At 53.1% G+C, this 24,213-nt stretch overlaps 9 protein-coding genes across 9 annotated transcripts; 5 read left to right on the plus strand and 4 right to left on the minus strand.

Annotated features, from left to right (window-relative positions):
* Positions 1-1,417: 1,417 nt before the first annotated feature.
* Positions 1,418-2,206, plus strand: N7474_003821 (ureidoglycolate hydrolase; the record flags this gene model as incomplete). The annotated part of the gene is made up of 1 exon (XM_057195236.1): positions 1,418-2,206. One exon carries the CDS (start codon positions 1,418-1,420, stop codon positions 2,204-2,206), a length of 789 nt encoding a protein of 262 aa, XP_057052632.1.
* Positions 2,207-2,346: 140 nt separating this feature from the next.
* N7474_003822 (mismatch repair ATPase MSH1) lies at positions 2,347-5,462 on the minus strand (the record flags this gene model as incomplete). The annotated part of the gene is made up of 2 exons (XM_057195237.1): positions 2,347-5,058; positions 5,115-5,462. The coding sequence occupies 2 exons, from the start codon at positions 5,460-5,462 to the stop codon at positions 2,347-2,349; spliced, it is 3,060 nt and encodes a 1,019-aa protein (XP_057052633.1).
* Positions 5,463-5,820: 358 nt separating this feature from the next.
* On the plus strand, positions 5,821-12,494 carry N7474_003823 (ATP-dependent RNA helicase BRR2; the record flags this gene model as incomplete). Its single annotated transcript, XM_057195238.1, has 2 exons — positions 5,821-11,912; positions 11,966-12,494. 2 exons carry the CDS (start codon positions 5,821-5,823, stop codon positions 12,492-12,494), a joined length of 6,621 nt encoding a protein of 2,206 aa, XP_057052634.1.
* Positions 12,495-12,804: 310 nt separating this feature from the next.
* N7474_003824 (uncharacterized protein) lies at positions 12,805-13,304 on the plus strand (the record flags this gene model as incomplete). Its single annotated transcript, XM_057195239.1, has 3 exons — positions 12,805-12,826; positions 12,888-12,983; positions 13,042-13,304. 3 exons carry the CDS (start codon positions 12,805-12,807, stop codon positions 13,302-13,304), a joined length of 381 nt encoding a protein of 126 aa, XP_057052635.1.
* A 414-nt stretch (positions 13,305-13,718) lies between these two features.
* On the plus strand, positions 13,719-15,936 carry N7474_003825 (oligopeptidase family protein; the record flags this gene model as incomplete). The annotated part of the gene is made up of 2 exons (XM_057195240.1): positions 13,719-13,750; positions 13,806-15,936. 2 exons carry the CDS (start codon positions 13,719-13,721, stop codon positions 15,934-15,936), a joined length of 2,163 nt encoding a protein of 720 aa, XP_057052636.1.
* Positions 15,937-17,670: 1,734 nt separating this feature from the next.
* N7474_003826 (glycoside hydrolase family 43 protein) lies at positions 17,671-18,694 on the plus strand (the record flags this gene model as incomplete). Its single annotated transcript, XM_057195241.1, has 2 exons — positions 17,671-17,823; positions 17,882-18,694. 2 exons carry the CDS (start codon positions 17,671-17,673, stop codon positions 18,692-18,694), a joined length of 966 nt encoding a protein of 321 aa, XP_057052637.1.
* Positions 18,695-18,786: 92 nt separating this feature from the next.
* On the minus strand, positions 18,787-20,808 carry N7474_003827 (putative MFS transporter; the record flags this gene model as incomplete). The annotated part of the gene is made up of 8 exons (XM_057195242.1): positions 18,787-18,970; positions 19,027-19,356; positions 19,410-19,463; positions 19,513-19,599; positions 19,648-20,111; positions 20,167-20,269; positions 20,326-20,342; positions 20,404-20,808. 8 exons carry the CDS (start codon positions 20,806-20,808, stop codon positions 18,787-18,789), a joined length of 1,644 nt encoding a protein of 547 aa, XP_057052638.1.
* Positions 20,809-21,110: 302 nt separating this feature from the next.
* N7474_003828 (putative oxidoreductase, short-chain dehydrogenase/reductase family) lies at positions 21,111-22,361 on the minus strand (the record flags this gene model as incomplete). Its single annotated transcript, XM_057195243.1, has 5 exons — positions 21,111-21,247; positions 21,309-21,407; positions 21,461-21,532; positions 21,578-21,713; positions 21,768-22,361. 5 exons carry the CDS (start codon positions 22,359-22,361, stop codon positions 21,111-21,113), a joined length of 1,038 nt encoding a protein of 345 aa, XP_057052639.1.
* A 265-nt stretch (positions 22,362-22,626) lies between these two features.
* Positions 22,627-24,026, minus strand: N7474_003829 (putative serine/threonine protein kinase ENV7; the record flags this gene model as incomplete). The annotated part of the gene is made up of 3 exons (XM_057195244.1): positions 22,627-23,177; positions 23,227-23,836; positions 23,907-24,026. The coding sequence occupies 3 exons, from the start codon at positions 24,024-24,026 to the stop codon at positions 22,627-22,629; spliced, it is 1,281 nt and encodes a 426-aa protein (XP_057052640.1).
* Positions 24,027-24,213: the final 187 nt, after the last annotated feature.

Consider the following 24,213-nt stretch of genomic DNA (forward strand, 5'->3'; position numbering starts at 1 on the left):
GAGAACCGGGAGGTGTCTTTGCCTACCCAAGCACCTATCCCCTGCAAGTCCTGTTGCATCGCTATAGACTTTGCAGATGGGTTTCTGTAGAGGTTGTTAGCTATCCTGTATAGCTACCGGCTAAACTTCCTGTATCGTACCTTTGAGGCGGGACCACGGAGCTTTGACTCGACGGAGAAGTGGACTGCCCCGCAGATGTGGTGTAAGAGCTGCCCCTCTGGGGGTTTGAGGTACTTTGGGGGGAGGTGGGGGAGGTAGTCGAAGAAGAAGTAGACTGCTTAGGTGGACTCATTGTTGCGAAGAATGGCACAAGTGGGTGGTTCAAGGAGGATATAAATGGAAGGACTCTGCTTCCATTTTATGGATGCCACGAAAGGACCTGCATGAAACGGGGGAATCGTCCGTGTTTTTATAATCCATGTTTTGCTTCAGCAGAGGGAGCGTGCTCGCGAGTTCCGGATCGAATGTAACTATTCGGCTTTGCCCTTGACGGGACGTCGGGCTGCACTGCTTGCTTTTGCTCTGTACTACACGAACACATGACTACTGATGATCGGCGTCAATCCGGCTTGGTTCAACGTATTTTCCTGACTGACGGCCAATCACCCCGCGCGCCAACTAGCCCCGAAGCGCAACTTCTCCGGCCCAACATTGCTCGTTGCATTTCTACAGAGCCGCATCGGCTTTGGATATCTGGATGCAGGCTGCAGGTATTCGGTTGCCTTGTCTAAATGCGAACCGAAGGATCGTCTTTGTCGGTGGTTGTGGAATCACCAAAGGCTTGTCATTTTGATAGTAGGATACATCATCAGCACTTTATCATTCGTCCGTTCGGCAACGGACCGGACCGGATAAAACGCGTAGTCGCCAGAATTATTGCGCGCTGTCCCATTTACTGCAGATATATTTTTGTGACCGCCTTTTTGAAGCCCGGCAATAGCCTACACGGGAAGGACAAGGGAGAAAACAACAGCCACAGCAGGGATACTATCAAGGCTATCAAAATCAACAGTCCCACGTGGCGGTCAGGCGTCGATATGATGAGCTGTCTTCATGGTGGACTATATGATTGGATGTATCATTCTGCATGGCGTAACCCTATCAAACAACATCGGAGAAGATGTATAATGCGTATGCAATGGATCCGTCATTTTGCCTCGGGAGTTAGTGAATATACACCACGTGGGAGATGATAGCAACTAAAATCTGTAGTATTCTCCAGATCATACTATTTCTACTAGCCCTAAGCTCCCCCCACCTCCCAACATCGGCCCTCCCCGTTCTATCTTATCGCGCGCCCACTCCCCGGAGACGGCCGACCAATCCACTTCTCCGCGGCGCCTTATAAACCTCTCCAAGTATCCCAATACATTATTCCTCTGCGTTAGCGACCCCTCCAGGCCTGCAGTCATCAGCCATGGCGCCAATTCTCACCACAAACCCATCCCTCACTCTCACCCCGGAGCCTCTCACCCCCGAAAATTTCGCTCCCTTTGGCACTGCGATCTGCCCACCTCTCCCGCGGGACATCAGCATCCCACCGCAACCGTCGCACCTCCCAGCATACAACCCAGCCCCTATATTAGCAAACCAAGGCTCCGCGCTGAAATACAGTCCCATCTCGCCACTGTTAGATCGCTACAATGCGTGTCCCAGCGGCAAGGCGTCGTCCGCGCGGATGACCATGTTCTGCTGCTTTCCGCGCAAACTGCGAAGTGTCACCGCGGGTCGGCAACAGGCCGACAAGGAGGTTTTCGACGTGCGCATTCTTGAGCGACACCCTTTCACGAACCAGACTTTTATTCCTGTTGATCTGTCGAGTCACTCCCAAGTCGGAGGCAGTGGAGAAGAAGAGCCCGTGTTTCTGGTTGTTGTTGCGCCAACGCTGAAGGGCGAGACGGCCACCGCCAAAAACGAGAAGGGGAAGATTATTACTATTCGCGACCCACCCGATCTCCAGAATGTGAAGGCGTTTATTGCGCGCGGCGGGCAGTCCGTTAACTACGGGGTGGGGACTTGGCATGCGCCTATGGTGGTCCTGGGTCAACGGCGGGTTGATTTTATGGTTGTGCAGTTTGTGAATGGGGTTGACGACGAGGATTGTCAGGAGGCGGCGTTTGGGGAGGGCGTTGTTGTTGATCTGGGTGCAAAGGGGCAGCACGGAAGGGCTGAGAGGGCTACCAACAGATTGTGGTCGAAGCTGTAAGGCCGATGGGAAGGAAAGGTTCATGTATCTCTTAACGAATTTCGCATTTCGGTGGTATCTTGGACAAAACAAAACGCCGATGAATGTACATACACATAGATGCAATATTGTACAGTGCCAAAGAAAATACACAAAGAAATCTAAACAACTTGGGGAATGCCTTGATCCACGGGCGGTGTCACGATGTGCATCTCCTTCCGAACACGAGTCGCCAGCTTGAGCGTTTCCGCAGGTAAGCCAGCCAGCTGTGCAACCTTGAAAGCGTGGGATTGGCGATTGACGCCCTTGCGCAATCGATGAACAAACGAGAATGACCCTGATGACATCTCCTTGACATCTGTACAGTACCTGCCCAATTTCTCGAACGACCCAGTCATCTCCGCCAGGGCATGGAAGTGCGTCGCAAAGAGCGTGCGACACTGGTTCTGGTAGTGCAAGTGATGCAGACAAGCAAAGCTGAGCGCGGTGCCATCCTCAGGTGTGGTGCCCCGGCCCACTTCGTCCATGATCACAAAGGACCGCGGTGTGGCTTGCTTGAGAATGGCTGCCGTTTCAAGCATCTCGACCATGAACGTCGACTGGTCACGGAAGAGATCGTCTGCTGCGCCGATGCGGCTGAAGATTTGGTCGACGATCCCGATCTCCGCGTATGCTGCAGGGACGAATGAACCGACCTGAGCTAGAATCGTGATCAGTGCGTTCTGCCGCAGGAACGTACTTTTGCCGGCCATGTTTGGTCCGGTGATGAGCCAGATGCCTTCTGCGTCACCCAGGAAGCAGTCGTTGCTCACAAACGAGCGCCCTTGCTCCTCAAGTCCGAGCTTGACGGTTGGATGCCTGCCTCCAACGATCCTGTGGCTGGTTCCTTCATTGAGAATCGGCCGCACCATTTGCTGCTCCTGGGCCAACGTGGCAAAGGAGCATGCAACATCCAGTTCATCCATGACCGCTGCATTACGCCGGATTTTGACCAAATTCATAATAACTTTCTTCCGCAAGGCCTCGAAGATGGTCTGTTCTTCTTTCCGAATCTGAAGCTTGACATGGTCCATCTGGGTTCCCAGGGTGGTCCAATCTGGGAGGTAGAATGACCGAGTCGACTTTGTTGACGAGACGTTTCGTGTAACCCCCAATCCTTCCAGTTTTTTCTGCGATATTTTGGCACTTTTGAGGTGGCAGATATACCCGAGACCTGCTGTCCATTTGAGATTCAACTGCGATGAGCTCACGGAATCACGGAGACGTTGAGTCAGCTCGTCTTTCTCAGTGAAGAGCCGCTCTAATGATCTATGAAGGGAGTTCAGGTTTTTGCTGGCATCGCGCCTCATGATCCACGTATCGATAGACCCGGAACCTGCATCTGTCGCTGCAGTTTGGGTATTGGTTTTGGACCTCACTTTTTTAGGCAAGCTCCCAAGCTCGTCAGATGTGCCCTCGCTCATAGCAACATCTTGCGCCAGACTCGCTGCCTCTGAGGCGGTGTCGTCTTCAATGCGTTGCTTCTGCAGAAGCCCTTCTTCATCAATGGCCGCAAGGATCTGTTCTGCCAGCGCAGTCGGTCCGTCGAGCTGAAGTCGACCGATCATGAGTTCGAGGCTATGGTGGGCATCAAGCGCTTGAGCAGAGGAGTGGCGCTGGTAATGACTAGAGAGGAGTTGTCTGACCTCCTTGGACGCCTCGATGGCGCGGGAGAGACAGACCAAGTCGTCGGCTTCACCTTTACCGAGCGCAAATTTCTGCACCAAGCGCTGGGCGTCATAGCTGCGTTTCAACAGCCGGACCGTATTTTCCCGGAGGTCCTCGTCTTTAACAAATACGGAAACAAGATCGAGTCGCTCGTTGATAATCTGCAGAGATGTAGATGGAGACGCTGCACGATAGTTGTTAGTGATGATAGATAAAAAGTCTGGGTGAAGTAATTCCATACTGAGTCGGTCTCGGAGTAGACGGGCTCCGCTCTTTGTCGAAGTTCTGCGTACCGCATGGAGAAGGCTGCCCTTCCCAAGGCCGTCACGCGCTGTTTCCAGAATTTCCAGCCCTCGCAAGCTATTCCGATCGATACTCATTGACTCATCCAAATGCCGGCGACGAGGAGGTTGAAGTTTCAAGCTCGAACTTTGCAATCGCTCGCGAATGTACTCCAGTAGACTGTAGCCGGCGGCCACTTCTTCTGCAGCAAAGGACGCCTGAACGTCTTCCGGGACCGGGGCTTCCAACATTGGCTTCCATTCAGACATCGGCGCAACCGTGTCTGGAAACCCGAAGAAAGTCACAAGTCGATGATCATGGCCAACCAGCAGCTGCAGCTCCTGGCCGACGAGATCGCGCACGTTCTGATCCACGAGAATTTCTCGAGCACCTATCCTCGCAATCGCAGATGGGAGCATCTGGGCCGTGGTGAGCTGGGTAAAGAAGTCGCCCGTTGAGAGGTCCAACCAAGACAGCCCTACGCGCTGAGGCATGGAGGATAGTACGTGCTGATGCGAGTGTTGGGGATGATCCTGCTGCTTCAAGCGTGCGTCCAGAGATGGTACATCCAAGTATATGGCCAGCAGAAAGTTGTTTTCGGAAGGATCCATGAATTTCTCGTCAATCAATGTCCCGGGCGTGATGATTCTGACCACCTTCCGGTCGAAGAGCAGGCCACCTGATCGTGCTTTATCCTCTACCTCATTGGCAAATTCCTCACTGATCGCCACGTACTTGTTGAGGTCTTGGACAAGGGACTTAAGAAAGCGATCCAGTTGGAAATGGGGGAAGCCGGCCATAGGAACCGGTCCAGCGTTGGTCTTCTTAACCGCAAGTTTGATGTTGAGCAACGGCGCAAGTTCCTCAGCTTGTTCGAAATATAGCTACAGAGATGATACCTATCAGCCCCCGTTTCTTTGCAGTCACCAAATGTCTGTACCTCGTAAAAGCCCCCGACTCTTGTGAGGATAACACAGTTCCTGAACCTTTGCATGTTGTTGCGGTGTTGTCGAACGACGGTCGGGTATCGAGGAGAATCGTCCTCCACCTCATCGCTGTATGCCTCCAATTTCAGAGCACCCTGAGGAAGGTCTTTCACTGTCATGGTCGTCTGGGTTTTGGCGCTCCTTCGGGGCGCGATTGGTAGTGGTGCGGCCGCGACGCGAGGGCGCGAGGGCGAGCAAGTGTGCAAAGCATGGCGGCAGACCGTCCGATGCGCTGGGCAGCGATACGACCGGACGATACCATTGCCAGCAAGAGCCAGACCCACGGGCCGACCGAGGCGCATCACGATACAGTGTTGCGTTGGTAGCAAAGGTGCTTTACTGAGGAACAGTCCATGGATTTGGCCGGCAGAATCCAAGCTCCCACTCCGTTCCGCCTTCGCCACCGAAATCTTCAACCCGCGTCCTTCGCTTCCTTCTTATCCATCAACCCTGGCGTCTTTCATTCTCTCCCAAACCAACGTGAGTTCGCTTGCGGTAGGAGGATGAGCCAGGTTTGTGAGACCTTTTGAAATCCATTCTTTGACAATCCAGTGTCGGCCGCGACCCTGTCTCTGAGCTCCGGACTCAGATCCTGGTCGCGACTCATTCTTTTTTTCATTTCTGTTGCTTGCCTGCGATTCGTTCGCTCCCACCACCAAAATGGCGGACCAAAATATTTCGCAGTACAAGTACTCGGCGATGTCCAACCTGGTTCTCCAGGCGGACCGTCGTTTCATCAGCCGCGTCAACGATGAACCCACCGGAGACCCGGAGTCTCTCGCAGGCCGCATTGGAATCCGAGAGATGGGCGGCCAGGTAGCGCGCGACCATGCGCCCAAGTCGAAAAAGAAGGCAGTCGGCCCAACAGATATTGAGCGCGGCAGCATCCGTGAAGGTGAAGACGTGCTTTTGCGGGAACAGAAAAAGCGCCTGCGCGGTCAGCCAGCGCAGCAACGAGGCCAAGGCATCCTTTCTGCCGCCGATGCTCTCGTTGAAGGCTTGAAATATCGCCCTCGGACACCCGCCACACGAGCCACGTACGACCTTATCCTTACGATCACCGGTGGCCATTTGGGCGATGTCCCGCACGAAGTCGTTCGCAGTGCCGCCGACGCCGTCTTGGAATACCTGAAGGATGAAGAAATGAAGGACTTTGACAAAAAGAAAGAGATCGATGATCTTCTGGGTAGCTCAATGAACCCGAAAGAGTTCAACGAGCTCGTCAATCTGGGCAAAAAGATTACGGACTACGAAGCCCAAGATGAAGATGAAGAAATGGAAGGCGGCATGGAGGAAGAGGGCGCTGAACTCGATGAGCGCCAAGGTGTCGCCGTTGTCTTCGATGAGGAGGATGAGGATGATGATCGCATGGGTACCGTCGACGAAATCCGAGACGATGACGAGCTCACCGATGAGGAAGAGGCTGATGAGGAAGATCGACCTGATCTTGAAGCTGCTCAGGACCTTGAGGATGGTGATGAAATGATCATTGACGGTGGCATGGCTCGGGGTGATAAGACACAGGATAAAACCGGGCTGAATGTCCCTGCTCGTGAAATTGACGCCTACTGGCTGCAGCGTCAGATCGGCGCCTTATACTCGGATGCCCACACCCAGCACGAGAAAGCTCGTGACGCGCTCGCAATTCTGGGTGGCACCGCGGAGGATGGCACTCTACGCCCATTGCGCGACGTCGAGAATGACTTGATGGAGCTTTTTGATTACGACCATCCCGACCTCGTTGCCAAGTTAGTCACCAATCGCGACAAGGTCGTCTGGGTGACCCGGTGGCGAAGAGTCGCCGAGGATGCCGATGCCCGCAACCTCGTAGAGAGTGAGATGGTTGAGACGGGCCACCGAGCAATCTTGGATGAAATCCGTGGCAAAACTCGAGATGAACTTGCGGACCGGCCCGAAAAGAAGATCAAGCTCGACCTGATGGATGTCGATGTTCCTTCAGGACCGGCAGAAGAGAAGCCTGCTGCTGCTGCGGACGGTGGATTGGTCGGCGGTTTGCAGCCGCAACGGCTGATCAACTTGGAAAACCTTGTTTTTCATCAGGGCAACCATCTCATGACCAACCCCAATGTCAAACTACCCCAGGGTTCTACGAAACGGACGTTCAAGGGGTACGAGGAAATCCATGTTCCACCACCCAAAGCCAAGAAAGAGGCCGGCGAGAAGAATATCCCGACCACTGAATTGCCTGATTGGGCGCGTGTCGGATTTGGCAGCTCCAAGGAATTAAATCGGATCCAAACCAAGTGTTACCCGTCAGCCTTCCACGACGATGGCAACCTGCTTGTTTGCGCTCCCACGGGATCTGGGAAGACCAACGTCGCTATGCTCACTATTCTTCGAGAAATTGGCAAGAACCGCAACCCCGAAACAGGAGAGGTTATGCTCGATGATTTCAAGATCGTGTACATCTCCCCCTTGAAGGCTCTGGTGCAAGAACAGGTCGGAAACCTTGGCAAACGTCTCGAGCCCTATGGGATTAGGGTCGCCGAGCTTACAGGAGATCGACAACTCACCAAGCAGCAAATCGCCGACACTCAAGTCATTGTCACCACCCCTGAAAAGTTCGATGTCATCACGAGAAAGGCCTCGGAGACCAGCTACACCAGACTCGTCCGTCTCATCGTCATCGATGAAATTCATTTGCTTCACGATGATCGTGGTCCGGTAATTGAGAGCATTGTCAGCCGGACAATCCGCCGGGTTGAGCAGACCGGAGACCCAGTGCGGATTGTTGGTCTCAGCGCTACTCTTCCGAACTACCGTGATGTCGGCAACTTTTTGCGAGTTGATCCTGTCAAGGGTCTGTTCCATTTCGATGGCTCTTATCGGCCTTGTCCGCTCAAGCAGGAGTTTATTGGTGTCACCGACAAAAAAGCAATCAAGCAGCTCAAGACGATGAACGATATCTGCTACAACAAGGTCATGGAGCAAGTCGGCCAGCGCCGGAACCAAATGCTTATTTTCGTCCACTCCAGAAAGGAAACGGCAAAGACTGCCAAATACATCAGGGACAAGGCTCTTGAGATGGAAACCATTGGTCAGATCCTGCGCAGTGATGCGGCCAGCCGCGCTATTCTGTCAGAGGAAGCTGAATCTGTCGATGATCCATCTTTGAAGGATCTCTTGCCTTACGGACTCGGTATTCATCACGCTGGTCTGAGTCTGGCAGATCGTGATTCCGTCCAGGCTCTGTTCGCCGATGGCAGTATTCAGGTTCTCGTGTGTACAGCAACTCTGGCTTGGGGTGTCAACCTTCCCGCGCATACCGTCATTATCAAGGGGACCCAGGTTTACTCTCCCGAGAAGGGTAGTTGGGTGGAACTGAGTCCTCAAGATGTTCTGCAGATGCTCGGCCGAGCTGGCCGACCTCAATACGATACATTCGGCGAAGGTATTATCATCACATCACAAGCCGAGATCCAATACTACCTCTCGCTCCTGAATCAGCAACTGCCTATTGAATCACAGTTGGTCAGCAAACTTGCGGACAATCTGAACGCTGAAGTCGTACTTGGAAATGTTCGCACCCGTGACGAGGGTGTTGAGTGGCTTGGGTACACGTACCTCTATGTTCGCATGCTTCGCTCTCCAGGCTTGTACAGCGTCGGTGCCGACTACGAGAATGACGATGCCTTGGAACAGAAGCGAGTTGATCTCATTCACTCGGCTGCCGTTATTCTTGAAAGAGCCGGGCTCCTCAAGTATGAGAAGAAAACGGGGCGTCTCCAGTCGACTGAGCTTGGACGGATCTCCTCGCACTACTACATCGGACACAATTCGATGTTGACCTACTCCCAGCACATACAGCCCTCCATCACCACCATCGAGCTCTTCCGCATCTTCGCCCTGAGTGACGAATTCAAGTACATCCCTGTTCGCCAAGATGAGAAGCTCGAGCTTGGCAAGCTTCTGGGTCGCGTGCCGGTTCCCGTCAAGGAGACAATCGATGAGCCCCATTGCAAGATTAATGTCCTGCTGCAGGCCTATATCTCGCGACTTAAGCTTGAAGGTCTTGCGCTGATGGCAGATATGGTTTATGTCACTCAGTCCGCGGGGCGTATCATTCGAGCCATTTTCGAGATCTGCTTGAAGAAGGGATGGTCCTCGGTGGCCAAGACTGCCCTTGACCTCTGTAAGATGGCCGAAAGACGCATGTGGCCAACGATGTCCCCGCTACGTCAGTTCCCAGGCTGCCCGCGGGATATTCTGCAAAAGGCCGAGCGAATCGATGTGCCGTGGGCCAGCTATTTCGATTTGGACCCCCCTCGCATGGGTGAGCTTCTGGGCATGCCCAAAGCTGGGCGCGTCGTCTGCGACCTTGTCTCGAAGTTCCCCCGCCTCGAGGTTCAGGCTCAAGTACAGCCCATAACGCGGTCGATGCTGCGAGTAGAGCTTACCATCTCGCCGAATTTCGTCTGGGATGATGCTGTCCACGGCACCGCGCAAGATTTCTGGATCCTCGTTGAAGACTGTGATGGAGAGGAGATCTTATTCCACGACCGCTTTTTGCTGCGGAGGGAATTTGCGCAGGCCGAGGTGAATGAGCATCTTGTCGAATTCACGGTCCCGATCACTGAGCCGATGCCGCCCAACTACTTCATCTCCTTGGTGTCTGATCGTTGGATGCATTGCGAGACGAAGATTGCAGTGTCTTTCCAGAAGTTGGTCCTTCCTGAGCGTTTCCCTCCCCACACACCGTTGCTCGATATGCAGCGTGCGCCAGTCAAAGCCTTAAAGCGCGCGGACTACCAGCAACTCTACCCTGATTGGGAGCACTTCAACAAGATCCAGACCCAGGTCTTCAAGTCCATCTTCGACACTGACGACAACGTCTTTATTGGTGCCCCAACTGGTAGCGGCAAGACGGTCTGCGCCGAATTGGCCCTGCTCCGCCACTGGTCATCGGAAGAGCGTGGCCGGGCTGTTTACATCGCTCCCTTCCAAGAGTTGGTTGATCAACGTCATGCAGACTGGGAGAAACGACTAGGCAAGCTTGCTGGTGGTAAGACAATTGTCAAGCTCATTGGAGAGACAACGGCCGACCTGAGACTCCTTGAACGCGCCGACCTGGTCCTTGCCACACCTGCGCAGTGGGATGTCCTGTCTCGTCAATGGCAACGACGCAAGAATGTTCAGACCGTGCAATTATTCATCGCGGATGAGCTTCACATGCTTGGTGGCTACGGTGGATATGTGTATGAAGTGGTCGTGTCTCGCATGCATTACATTGCTCTCCAGACCGAGAACGAAATGCGCATCGTTGGCCTAAGTGTGCCCCTTTCAAACGCCCGTGACATCGGCGAGTGGATCGGTGCCAACAAGCATACGATCTACAACTTCAGTCCCCATGCTCGCCCCGTGCCCCTGGAGCTTCACATCCAGTCATACACCATCCCGCACTTCCCTTCTCTCATGGTCGCAATGGCCAAGCCTACCTATCACTCGATCCTACAGTTGTCTCCCGATAAGCCAGCTCTCGTCTTCGTTCCCAACCGCAAGCAGACACGGTCAACCGCGATGGATCTTTTGGCGGCTTGTGCCATGGACGACGACGAGGACCGCTTCTTGAACGCCGATGTCGATGAGCTGGCTCCAATCCTTAGCCGTGTTCAAGAACAAACTCTCGCCACCTCGCTCTCTCACGGTATTGGTTATTACCATGAGGCCTTGAGTCAGACTGACAAACGGATCGTCTCGCATCTGTTCACCATTGGCGCCATCCAAGTGCTGTTGGCCTCGCGTGATGTCTGCTGGGAGCTGGATCTCACTGCTCATCTGGTGATCGTCATGAACACTCAATTCTACGACGGCCGTGAGCACCGGTACATCGATTATCCTATTAGTGAGATCTTGCAAATGTTTGGCAAGGCTTCTCGTCCCGGTCAAGACAAGAGCGGCCGTGGTGTGTTGATGGTACCGGCTGTTAAACGTGAGTACTACAAGAAGTTCCTGAACGAGGCACTGCCCGTCGAAAGTCATCTGCAGGTGTACTTGCACGATGCCTTTGTGACCGAAGTCAGCACGAAGACCATCTCGTCGACGCAGGATGCGGTCGATTGGATGACGTACACCTACTTCTACCGTCGTCTGCTTGCCAACCCAAGTTTCTACGGTCTAAGCGATGTGAGCCATGAAGGTCTGAGCACGTTCCTGTCGGAGCTCGTGGAGAACACACTGAAGGAACTGTCCGAAGCCAAGATCATTGACTTGGATGAGGAAGATGACACCGTTTCGCCATTAAATGCTGCTATGATTGGCACGTATTACAACATCTCCTTCATCACTATGCAGACCTTCTTGCTGTCTCTGTCGGCTCGCACAAAGCTCAAGGGCATCTTGGAGATTGTCACATCGGCCACGGAGTTTGAGTCTATCCAGATGCGTCGTCATGAGGATCATATTCTTCGTCGTGTGTATGATCGCGTGCCCGTCAAGATGTCAGAGGCTGCATTCGACTCGCCTCACTTCAAGGCACTTGTCCTTCTCCAAGCGCACTTCTCCCGAATGCAACTGCCCATCGATTTGGCCAAGGACCAAGAGGACATTATTCGCAAGATTCTTAACCTGCTCAGCGCGTGTGTCGATGTTCTTTCTTCTGAAGGTCACCTGAATGCAATGAACGCCATGGAGCTGTCGCAAATGGTGGTCCAGGCTATGTGGGATCGAGACAGCCCGCTCAAGCAAATTCCTCACTTCGGCCCGGAGGCCATCCAGGTGGCTAATGAGTACAAGTATGCACCCTTCCGCCCCAATTTCGAACTAGCTGCTAACCTAGCCTGTGCAGTATCAACGACATCTTTGAATTTATGGAAGCCATGAACCCTGGCGAGAACAAGGACTACGCGACGCTGGTCAAACGCCTGGGACTCAACAACAAACAGCTGGCGCAAGCAGCGGCCTTCACGAACGAGAAGTACCCCGACATCAATCTGGACTTCCAAGTCGAAGACCCGGAGAGCATCACGTCGGGTGAGCCGGCCTACCTGCAAGTCAAGATCGAGCGTGAAGTGGAGGAGGACGAAGAGCCCGACACCACGGTGCATGCGCCTTTCTATCCCAGCCAGAAGATGGAGAATTGGTGGCTGGTGGTCGGCGAGGAGAAGACCAAGAACCTGCTGGCTATTAAGCGGGTTACTATTGGTCGGCAGCTCGAGCTACGCCTGGAATATGTGGTGCCCACGCCTGGCGAGCATGAACTGACGCTGTACTTGATGAGTGACAGCTACGTTGGTGTGGATCAGGCGCCGACGTTTACGGTGACTGCGGCGGAGGGGATGGAGGAGGATGAGAGTGGAGAGGAGGAGGAAGAGTGATTTTTGGTTCTTTCTGTCTGTCTATGTACTAGTATTGAGTGCGCAAATAATGGTTTCATTCAAAAATATACTACTCGTCTACTTCATAGTACTTCGATGACCAATGAGAATCTTGTCAACCTGAGAATTAAGGTTGCACCCGGAGTGGAGATCACGTGATGAGATCCGCGCAGAAAATGTCTTTTCCCACTTCGGACTTTTTGCGCTCGTCAATCACACTCTCCCACACACTTATCCACCTGACAACCACCTCAGGCAGTGAACCTTTTGCAGGCGAGCCTACTTGAAAACAAGGCTATTCGAAAAGAAAATGGAATCCGCTGAGAACGCAGGTAAGACATCCTGACCTCTAGCCGATGAATCTCTTGAGACCTGACAATATGCGATGTACAGCCTGGCCGATGGCCGATGCCACCCTGGCGCAAGAGCTCCTGGATGTCTTGCAGCAGGGAACTCATTCCCGACAGGTGAAGAAGGGAGCGAACGAAGGTGAGTTCCATTGTCCATGGAGTTTCTGTGCTTCGGGAACTAAGTCTCGTCTACATAGCCACCAAGTCTGTGAACCGCGGTGTCTCTGAACTTGTCATTCTCGCTGGAGACACGACCCCCCTGGCTATCGTCATGCACCTTCCGCTTCTGTGCGAGGACAAGAACGTCCCGTACGTTTTTGTGCCTAGCAAGGCTGCGCTGGGACGGGCGTGTGGTGTGAGCCGACCCATCATTGCTGCTAGCATCAACTCGAACGAGGCTAGTGACTTGGCTCCCCAGATCCGTCAGCTCAGGTCCAAGGTGGAGAGACTTGCCATCTAATAGCTTGTCTAGAATGGTGGAGCAGGTTTGGTCAGTACTAGATAGTCGTTATGCGACATCGTTAGGATACCAAGTTTCCTCTCTGTGCATAGCTTCTACCTCGGTAGCTTTTAATTAAGTCGCTGGCTCTCATACGGAATTGAATCTTTGATTGTCTTGTTCCTATCTACTTCTTGTAGTGCATAACTAACTGGTACAAATATTGCCGCTAAGATAAGCAACCCCGCATACTCCAACCCCTTCCTTTTTTCCCTCCTTCAACTCTTCAATCTCTGGTCTCCCTCATAAGCATTTACTCTTGCATATATTCTTGCGTATCTCAGTTCTGAACATCCGATATATATTCTGCGGTTGTTCTCCTACTATATTTGTTCACCTTCGCTCAACCCTAGAAGCTTTTATCATCGTACCCCGATGGCTATCCGCTCCATGAGGTTCACACCCGAGTAAGTGCAACTCGCTTTTCTATCTTTGAATCGTGAAACTGACTGGTCTTTCAAGCGTTCTTCTTGGTGCACCCCGACGGTCCTCCGCTGTCCCCAACGCAGCGGGGACCCTGGCGGTGTACACCCAGACCTCTTACTCCTTCGAATCGCATTCCAAGACCAATGAGATTCGTGTGCTCGATATTGATTCTGGCCAGTCTGCACTCATTACCAATGATCCTGGCGCCACCAACCCGCAGTGGCTCGGCGACGGCGACCAGCTGGTCTGGCTGAAGACCAAGGCCAATGGGAATACCAGCTTTATCGTCGGTGATGCGCGCGAGGTAGACAAGACCTACATGGCAGGCACGGTTCCAGGACCAGTTTCGGACCTTAAAGTCACAAATATCGAGCCTGGGAAGATCGGTTTCGCTGTGAGCGGCAAGGCCAACCCAGACGGCTCGCTGTACAATCCGCATGACGCTAAAAAGCCCCTCACGACGGGTAAGCTGTACACGTCACTCTTTGTCAGACATTGGGACGCATATGTTGAGCCGCAGAAGAACGCAATCTGGTATGGTCTATTGGAGAAAGCGCCCTTGTCCCCTGCTCGCAGGCAGGCGGGGAAGTATTCTGTCTCGGGACTCACCAACTTGATCGCGGTCTCCGGGCTGAATGGGGTCGAGTCGCCAATCCCACCATTTGGCGGCAGCGGAGACTTTGATATCAGTCCGACCGCTATTGTTTTCATTGCCAAAGATCCCAACCTGAACCCGGCTACTCACACTGCTTGCTCGTGCTACTATGCACCTATGTTTTCTTGGACAAGCATGAGCACCAAGGACACAGTCTGCCAAGTTCAAGGGTTTGAAGGCCTCCAGGGCGCAATGTCATCTCCCGTTATTACTTCGGATGGAGGCTCAATTGCACTTTTGGCTATGCAGGTTGATGGATACGAGTCTGATAAAAATCGGATCCTGTATGTTCCGAACCCATGGAATGCGGAGATGATTGAGGTCTTCCAGTCGTCGGACGGAAAAGGAGGCTGGGATCTCAGCCCTTCCGCCATCTCATTTGCCCAGGGCGACCAGTCACTGCTTATTCAAGTGGAAGAGAATGGCCGCGGAGTGCTATATGACCTTCCATTGCAAAACATCCGCAGCGCCAAACCCGATGCGCTGAAGCAGTTGACTCGTTCTGGATACGTCAATGATGTGGCTCCTGTCGCAGCTAACTCTTCGAAGTTGTTCATCTCCAGCAGCAGTCTTGTTGACAACAGCTTGTGGTCCATTATTGACCCAGAAAATCCAGATGATGTGCGTGTGGTGTCGTCGAGTAGCCGAAGCGGAGCAGCATTCGGGCTCTCCTCGTCCCAAGTCGATGAGACTTGGTTCCGTGGAGCAGACGATCATCCTGTACATGCTTGGATCATCAAGCCGTCCAACTTCAAGCCCGGCGAGAAGTACCCTCTTGCGTATTTGATCCACGGAGGTCCCCAAGGTGCATGGAATGACCAGTGGAGCACGCGCTGGAATCCCGCCGTATTTGCTGAACAAGGATACGTCGTTATTACACCTAATCCCACCGGTAGCACGGGTTACGGACAGCAGTTCACGGATGCTATTCGCGGTGAGTGGGGCGGACGCCCATACGAGGATCTGGTGAAGGGCTTCGAGCATATCCAACAACACTTAAAGTATGTTGATATCACCCGAGCCGTTGCCCTGGGTGCCTCCTACGGTGGCTACATGATGAACTGGATCCAAGGGCACCCTCTCGGCCGCCAGTTCAAGGCCCTGGTCACCCACGACGGAGTGTTCAGTATGACCTCCCAGCTCGCCAGCGAGGAGCAATACTTCCCTCTGCACGACCTCAAAGGCCCAATCTGGAAGGTCCCCGAGAACTGGGCGAAGTGGGATCCGTCGCGCTTCACAGAGAACTGGTCAACTCCGCATCTGATCATCCACAACGAGCTGGACTACCGTTTGACAATTGCCGAGGGTCTCGCTGCGTTTAATGTTCTCCAGATGCGTGGTATCGACAGCGCATTCTTGACGTTCCCTGATGAAAACCACTGGGTTCTCAACCCAGAGAACTCACTGCTGTGGCACCGCACTGTCATCAACTGGATCAATAAGCACGTTGGTCTGCCGCCTTTGTCGGAGGAGCCTGATCTGTCCCAGGAAATGGCTAGCATATCTGTCTAAGGTTGCGTCAATTTTCTTCGTGATATCCGAATGACATGGGTTCAATTATGAGATACACAGAGCGTACCTTGACCAAAAGCTGGAGATTCCGAAATGATTTCAGTGATCAAATATGAGTATGCAAGGGCTCTATTCAAGCATGGCTGTAGTATGCAGGATATGGGCCAAGTCACCCAAGGGCGTAATGTCATCAAGAGCGCTGAGGCGATGAGGAAACTGTTTGCGCGCCCGGCGAAGTTCTGCCCAGCATCTTCTGAAGATAACTATGACGACTTAACGATGCTCTAGGGTCGTTGAGAAGTGCTCATTTGATAATACCTTGAGAAGAAGAAAAACAAGGACAAAAGCTGCATATCCTTCAAAGGTCGAATGACATCAAGTACAAATATGGTTATCCCTACGAAATATATCTAGCACGGAGGCAGTGAGTTGTAAAAGCATAAGGTCGCTCCATAGAAGGTGCCATTCATGATTGATGGCATCCGTTAATAGAATCTCTTGGTCTACTTGAATGGTGGCTGAGCCGCGTATACACAATGACTTGCACGAATGTCTTTTCTTGGACAAAGCCACGACTCCAGTCTCGCTTGAAACAAAGCATTCTATTTTCGAGAGTTTCAGCTTGTTCCTACCTGCACTTTCATTGTTCGCCCGGTTATATATCTGCGTAGCTTCCCCTATGTTGAATCTATTTCATCCTACCTTCTAAATTAGCAATTTCTGAAAATGCGAAACACCAGATCTCTCTCGGTCTCCGACCATTCCATGCCTTCCCCTCCGAACTTCTCTACTCTCACCAACCAACCGTCACCTCCGTCCTCAGTCCCAGAGAGTCACTCACAATTCCACCCAGCCTTTCTTCCTCTCCTCCACCATCTGTCCAGTCCACTACACCAACTAATCTCCAGCACAACGGGTCTGCCGCACCCAGACTTCCCTGCAACCTTACTGGCATACCACCTTCTCACCGCATCGCAACTCGACAGCCTAGCGGTTCATTTTCACCAAGTCTGGCCACCCGTCCCCGCAACATCGTGGTATCCAATCCGTGTTCCGCCATGGATCGGAACGGCCGAAGAAAAAGATGTCGATCTAGCTACGAAGCGAATGCGGTTTGGACAGTTTATTGGGTTGAGGGGCTGCTCCGGGCCCAGGGCTGAGAGCGGAAGGGTGAATGAGCATGCTCTCGCAAAAACAAGAAATTCAAGAAGGCATCTGGCCGAGAGGGAGGTGATGGAGATGATGATGGGATGGATGGAGAGGGAGTGGCAGAACAGTCTGGCCAGGGCTAAAGAGGAGGAGGATGAGACGCGGGTGGGTTATAAAAGAAATGACTGATGTTTTACTCATCTTTGTCTTTTGTCTTGGCTTTGGAGTTTGAGGTTGAGTTTGTGGCTATTTTTGTTTCTATCTTACAACAAAGAATATATAGACCGAAGACATTCTTTCCCCAGGTTTTGACTTTACCCGCCCTGAATTGCCGCCATGCCGGTTCCAACGTTGTGGCGTTCGACGGGATGAATCTGGGCTGCTTTAGCCGGCGCTCGGGTAAAGGCTGCCCATGGAGGGGAGCATATATAACCAGGAGTGTACCATTCCTAACTAATTCTCCAGTTTTTTTTTTTGGCGGGGAGACTCCAGATTTGTATTATTCTGATCGCCGTTATTACCCACTCCAGCCCCAACTCCGACGCAACAACCAAATCATCTCCACATCCCAACAAGACAATCAAAATGGCCTCGGAACCACTTGTAAAACACATCTACACGGCCGACCCTTCGGCCCACGTCTTCAACAACAAGTTGTACATTTACCCGTCGCACGACCGCGAAACAGACATCGCCTTCAACGACAATGGCGACCAATACGACATGAACGACTACCACGTCCTCTCAATGGACAAAGTGGGGGGAAGTAACCGACCACGGCGTGGTACTGCACCAGAAAGATGTCCCTTGGGTATCGAAACAGCTCTGGGCGCCCGACGCAGCGCACAAGAACGGGAAATACTATTTGGTGTTTCCGGCACGAGACCAGGACGGCATCTTTCGGATTGGCGTAGCTTCCTCTGCGCAGCCGGAGGGTCCGTTCAAGGCCGAGGAGAACTATCTTCAGGGCAGCTATAGTATCGACCCTGCCGTGTTTGTCGATGACGGCGAACAGGGAGATGGGGAGGCGTATCTCTATTTCGGTGGCATTTGGGGTGGGCAGCTCCAGTGCTGGGTTGAGCCCTCCATCCTCAACAAGAAAGAGGGCGAGAATGAGCTGAACTCTCTTGTCTTTGACGCCAGCCGCTCCGGGCCCCAGGAACCATCCGGCAAGGGAACACTCGCGCTTGGTCCGCGCGTCGCAAGGCTAAGCGAAGACATGCTCTCGCTTGCCGAACCGGTGCGCGAAATCCACATTCTCGATCCGGAAACAGGCGAGCCCCTCGAGGCAGATGATCACGCCCGCCGCTTTTTCGAGGCGGCCTGGCTGCATCGCTATAACGGGACCTACTATTTCTCTTACTCAACGGGAGATACGCACTACTTGGCTTATGCGACGGGGTCGTCGCCTTATGGGCCGTTTACCTATCGTGGACGCATTCTGGAGCCTGTGCTCGGCTGGACGACGCATCATTCTATTGCAGAGTTCCAGGGGAAGTGGTGGCTTTTCTATCATGACTGTGAACTGTCCAAGGGCGTGGATCATCTTCGGTCCGTGAAGATGAGGGAGATCGTTTATGATAAGGAGGGGGCTATTCGTCTTGCTTGATTTACGTCTCCTGTTATCTACGGGTTTGGCTGTCTAGATAGTATTCTTGGATGTGTCAATTGCTATGGAAGTCTGAACCAACTGCCTGAAATCTAGTGCCCCATGCCCTTCTCCCAGTTCTCCTGCACGATCTGCCAGTACTTCTCCCGCGTTCGGATGCGACATGCCTTGCCCCATTTAATCATCACCAGGAAGGCAGCCGCACAGGCCATGCCGATAAAAGCAGCAGAAATAAAGCAGTTCTGGTAGCCCATATTCTCGATCCACGGCGTAATCCTATTCATTCCAAAGTTAGACCATATCTCCCCGGAGACCAGATGAAAAGTACTTACCCATAACCAATGGCAAAAGACATAGTATTCCGCACCAGAATCACGCTGGCGATAGCAACCCCGCTCAGTTCGCGGTAGCTATCCACCATGTAATTGACGCTCAGTGTGACGCCACACGTGTTGGTAAACGCCAGCATGCACATCGCCACGATCAGACCAAACCAGTGGACTTCGTGTGCGGCGCCGACGCCCCAAAGCAGCAGAGAACCGGGGACGAGGAATAAACATGCGACGAATGGCCATAGACGGTGCTCTGCTTCCATGACGCCGTTGTTGCGCCGGGCTAGTTTGATGGTGAGCCAATCGCTGAAGCGGCCAGTGAAGATAGATCTATCTGAAGTTAGTATTTTGTTTGGTATGGACAGTAAAAGAAGGTAGGTTACCCGAGTGTGACGCCCAGACAGCAGGCTAGGTAGCTGACTCCGACCATGGAGGAACTGATACTTATTAATCTTGGATTTCGCGTATTATGGGGTTCCTGCTTACCCGAAGTTATAAGGTGGCGAGCCTAGAATGATGGATGCGGTGCCGTTGAGAATGTTAAAGAAGACAAGGTAGGAACCATACGAGAATCTGCACCATCATTAGTAACAGGGCATCTGCTTGGATTGACACACATACCCAGCGTAGAAGATGACCGGCCATGAGAGGTAATACAACGTCTGCTGCACTCTCCGAAGCATCGTATTCTGATTCTGCTTCGGCCCAAGCAGGGACAGCTTCTTCAAGTATGACTTCTTGGTGTAAACCGCGCCAGACTCTGGCGCAGGAGCAGGCTGTTTCGAGGTCTGCGCTGCTTTCTCTGGATCGGGGTCACCATTCTGCGAGCTTGTGGGAGATGAATGATCAATTCGGACGTTGGCGATCGTCGTATCCTCGATATTATGTCGCACGTAGTTCGTTTCTTCCATGAAGAAGAATAAGAAGACAATGATGATGCCGCAGAAGACACTTGGCCAGTAGAACACCCATCGCCAGCCTTGGTATTCTGCGATGAATCCACAGATGACGGGTGCGAAGTAGTTGCTGCCTGCAAGAAAAAATGCATAGAGACCCATGTATGTTCCGCGCTCGTGAGTGAAGTACTAGCCATTGTGAGTGAGTGAGTGAATTGGCGCGAAGGCCAGGGATGGCACTTACCACATCTGTGACGGTGATTTCCGGGAGGGCTTCTATCGGGGCTGTGAAGAATCCTTGAATGATATTTCGAGCTATCCATTGCCCATTGGTGGGCGCATAGGGTCTGGCCGTGATCCGTTAGCAATAATACTCCCTCTCGCACTTCTCTGACAACCTTACCCCCACATTGTAACTGCCTAGAAACACATCGTCAGCCTCACTCTACACCTGAAAAGGAAAAGAAAAATAAAGAAGTACCAAGATGCCCGCCAGCGACAATAAATAGGTCAAGCGTTTGCCAAATTGCATAGCAAACGGCTGCCAAAAGAGCAAACCCCACCCCGCTAGCAAAAACATATACCCCGTCCCCTCATTGAGCGTGCTCACAGGCAACCCGGACTGTTGATGTAGGGGCACGAGCACAGAGTACACGACTGAACAGGCAATGCCCGACGCCAGCGTGTACAGGCTTACACAGACCGTGGACAGCAACTTTCGGCGCCGGCTCCAATTCAAGGGATCATCTGGGTCATTCGAAGGCGTGGGGATGAGCACGATGTCATGGTCTCGTCCATGGTCCAGGTGTCGCGCTGCCATGACATGGTCCACGTCTACTAGGGTGACAGTGCCAGGGATGGCGGAGTGGTCGAGCACCGGCGCCATGGTGGAAATTGGATGGGTGGTGGCAGACCAGGACAAGGAGCGAACAAGGCGAGAGATATACCTCCCTGGCCGAGGGACCGTCGGCTAACAACAAAACACTCGGAAGGCTTCCGCAGATAAGCTTAGCTGCCTGCCGGAAGGAGTAAAGGGAACCAGAGGCTATCAGGATCGTCGCATTCCCCGCACAGGAAGTAGACTAGAAGGGTTTAGGGCAAAGTCAAGGAAAGATGCCGATAAGGCGAGTACGAAGTGAGTGGAAGACAAAATAAAACATAGGGAGAAAAGAAAATAATGGTGATGGTCTATGCAGTACGAAGTAGTTCTCCGACCAGCTCCTCGCTCCGTGTCCACAACGCCGTAGCACTGGCTTCACCCACCGGGAAGTCGATCTGCGGCAGCGTGAGGACCTGGTTATTGTCCAGAAACGCTCCGGACTGATCTAGTCCGTTGTTCGCCAATCAGTCTCTTTGCTAAAATATGTGGTATCGTATGGTTCTCACCTCCCAGGATCGGATCCAGCAATCCACGCAGTATAGTCGCGCTGCCCTGAGCCTGTGACTTGGGCACCTGCTGAAGAAGAATGGGCAGGTCTTCACCAGCTGGGAATGTCAGTCAGCGAGCTTTATGTTGTGAGGGCGATGCAATGACCAACCATCTTTCTTCTTCTGCAGCCATGACGAGACCTCTTCCGGCGAGACATAGGTCTGGATGTTGGTCTTCGTATCTGCCAAGGGTCAATATGATCCTCTAGAAAGCGATAAGAGCTCACTTCCGGGATTCGCAGAAAAAGCCACAATGGATCGTCCGACGCATTTGCTGGCGAGAGACTTGACGAACAAGATGTTGGCGAACATGGACTGCGCGTACCCGTCGAGAGGATGGTATGTCTCCCCATGCTTGCCTCCCTCTCATACGTCAACAATCTTCAGATCAGAGAGAAAAGAAAAGAACACACGCACCGAGAATCCCACATCCTCCCACTCCGGCGCCGGCGCCTCCCTCCGCACACTGGTCGTAACAAGCACAACCCTCGAACCAGGCGACATAGCATCCAACAACAGATTCACCAGCAGGAAATAAACCAAGTAGTTCTTCTGAATATGCGATTCAATCCCATCCTCCGTTGTTTCGTACGGTACCGCCATGACAGTGGGAAACCCAATGAGGCCATCAATCGGCACGCCAAGTTTCTTGATTGTCAGCGCTGCGTCGTGCATGGATACTAGGCTGCCCGTGTCGGCGGTGATGAAGACGATCTTTGTTTGCGGATGCTTGCGGTTCAGGTGGTCAATTACAGGCTGGCAGTCGGATTGCGAGTGGCCCGTGAAAATGATACAGCCTGCGCCGCCGTGGGAGAGGCCGTCTGCGGTGCATGCTGCTAATTCGCCGGGGAGTAGGCTGCTGAGGAGGACTACGCACCGAAAAGAAAGGGTTAGGTTGAGGTCAGAGCTGGTGAGGGAGGTGAGAGTGCAACATGTCTTGTGTTTCACCCTCTCGGGGAACATGTCCGCCACGTCGCTTCCCTGTGTGTCATTTTTGAACATTTGGCTCATCGTGTTGGGATGTTATTTTGCTAAGAAGGTGATAGATCAGGCCTAGTGAGTGTATATGGGTTGTACTTGACGTGTCGTCATGATGAGTTTGCGGGCGATTACGTCGATATAGTTGTATTGATTGATGATAAACGCTACAAGAGACGAAGAAGACACAAGCCGACATCCCTGCTGTATAACCAATGTCCATCCATACTGTACAGATCAATCCACAGCAGTGTCCGAGCCTGCCGGAGTGCTAATGGGTAAGATTATAAGAAAAATCTCAGTGAGACGCGCCGGCAATGTCATTGTCCTCTGGCAACTGCTCAATAACACCCTCCATGATCTGGATGAGCTCATCCATATCAGGCCGGTCCGCGGGCTCCACTTGAAGGCATTTGCGAACGACTTCCTTGACGGGGGTGCTGATCAGGCCTGTGTTGCCACGAGAAGGCTCCTCGTTGTCGCCGCCGACTTTGGCCTTGCCCTTGGACGCGCCGGTGTTTTCGTCGGGGAATCGCCAGTCGCCGCCGAGCACGCACATACTCAAGCTGCCGCCGGTCTCTTCACTGCGCGCCTCGAAGGGACTCTTGCCGACAAGGCAAGCATACAGGGTACAGCCCAGCGACCAGACGTCGACCTTGGTATCGATGATGGACCCGGTCTTCACGTCGAAAAGTTCGGGGGCGCGGTAGGGCATGGTGCTGTGCTCCGCAGCGGTGTCTTGCACCGCCAATGCCAGGGATCGCGAAGTAATGGCGATTGGGCTCGGTGACAGAGAGCCGAGATCCATCAGGATCGGGGTTTGGCCGTCGTCATCAATCATGATATTCCCTGTGACATGTTAATAGGATTGTACGACGCTTACAGACAGGGCACTCACCAGGCTTGACATCGCGATGTGCATAGGGACGCAGGTCCCCATCCTGAACCCCTTCCTGGCTGCGTGTCACCTCATCATCCATCAAGGGTTCCTGCTCCTCATCATCGTCATCGCGATGGCTGGCGCGCCGCTTGGGTTTCATCCGCATTGTCCTTTCCTCATCGGCATCCTCGCCCTCTTGCCGGATCGCCCGCGCCGCGCGCGTAGACCCAGCGCCGCTCTTGACGCGATACTGGTGCATGGACTGGAGCGCATTGGCGACACCCAGCATCAGCATCATCAGCCGTTTCTCGGGAAACCGGGTGTGGTTGACCAGATTGGCGTTGATGGCATCCTGGAGGTTTCCGCGCTGGTAGTAGGGCAGCAGAATGTAGACCGTCTTCGATCCGGCGTCTCCGCCATCGTTGCGGAACTTCGACCCCGATTCGGTTGAGACGCAGTGGTCGATCGAGTGGATGATGTTGGTATGCGAGTTGAACAGCGTGTAGGCTTCGACTTCTTTCAGGGCTTGCGATACGGACTCTTGACCGAATGGACAGCGGATCTTCTTGAGGGCGAATAGTTCTGAGGTTGTTTTATCTTGGACAAGGTAGACGTAGGAGAAACCGCCCTATTGCAAGTGGATATCAGCGCCGTACGTCGGTCGGTCGGTCGGTCTCGGGGAGCAACAGGAATCATACTTCACCGAGTAAACGCAGGAGCTTGAAGCTGCGATTGTTGATCTTCAGCTGCGGTGTGCTGGGGAAGCAGCACATGCAGTCTGTAAAGTTGTAGAGCAGGTCGAAGAAGTACTGCGCCATGGTGCAGACGGATCGCGATCAACCGGGGCGGGCGCCCAAAGAGGAGTGAGTGACAGGTACTGTGTAGCAAGAATGACTGTCACTTCTCGCAAGTTCCCCGGCAATGTAGGCAAGGGAGTGGGATGATGCACAGGGGAAAGAAGGCAAGTAAGTGAGTGAGCGGAGGGAGAGGGAACGGTTAAGTGGA

The sequence above is a fragment of the Penicillium riverlandense genome, assembly GCF_028828495.1.
Source record: "Penicillium riverlandense strain IBT 135883 chromosome Unknown utg000003l_segment0_segment0, whole genome shotgun sequence".
Classification (NCBI taxonomy): Eukaryota; Fungi; Ascomycota; class Eurotiomycetes; order Eurotiales; family Aspergillaceae; genus Penicillium; species Penicillium riverlandense.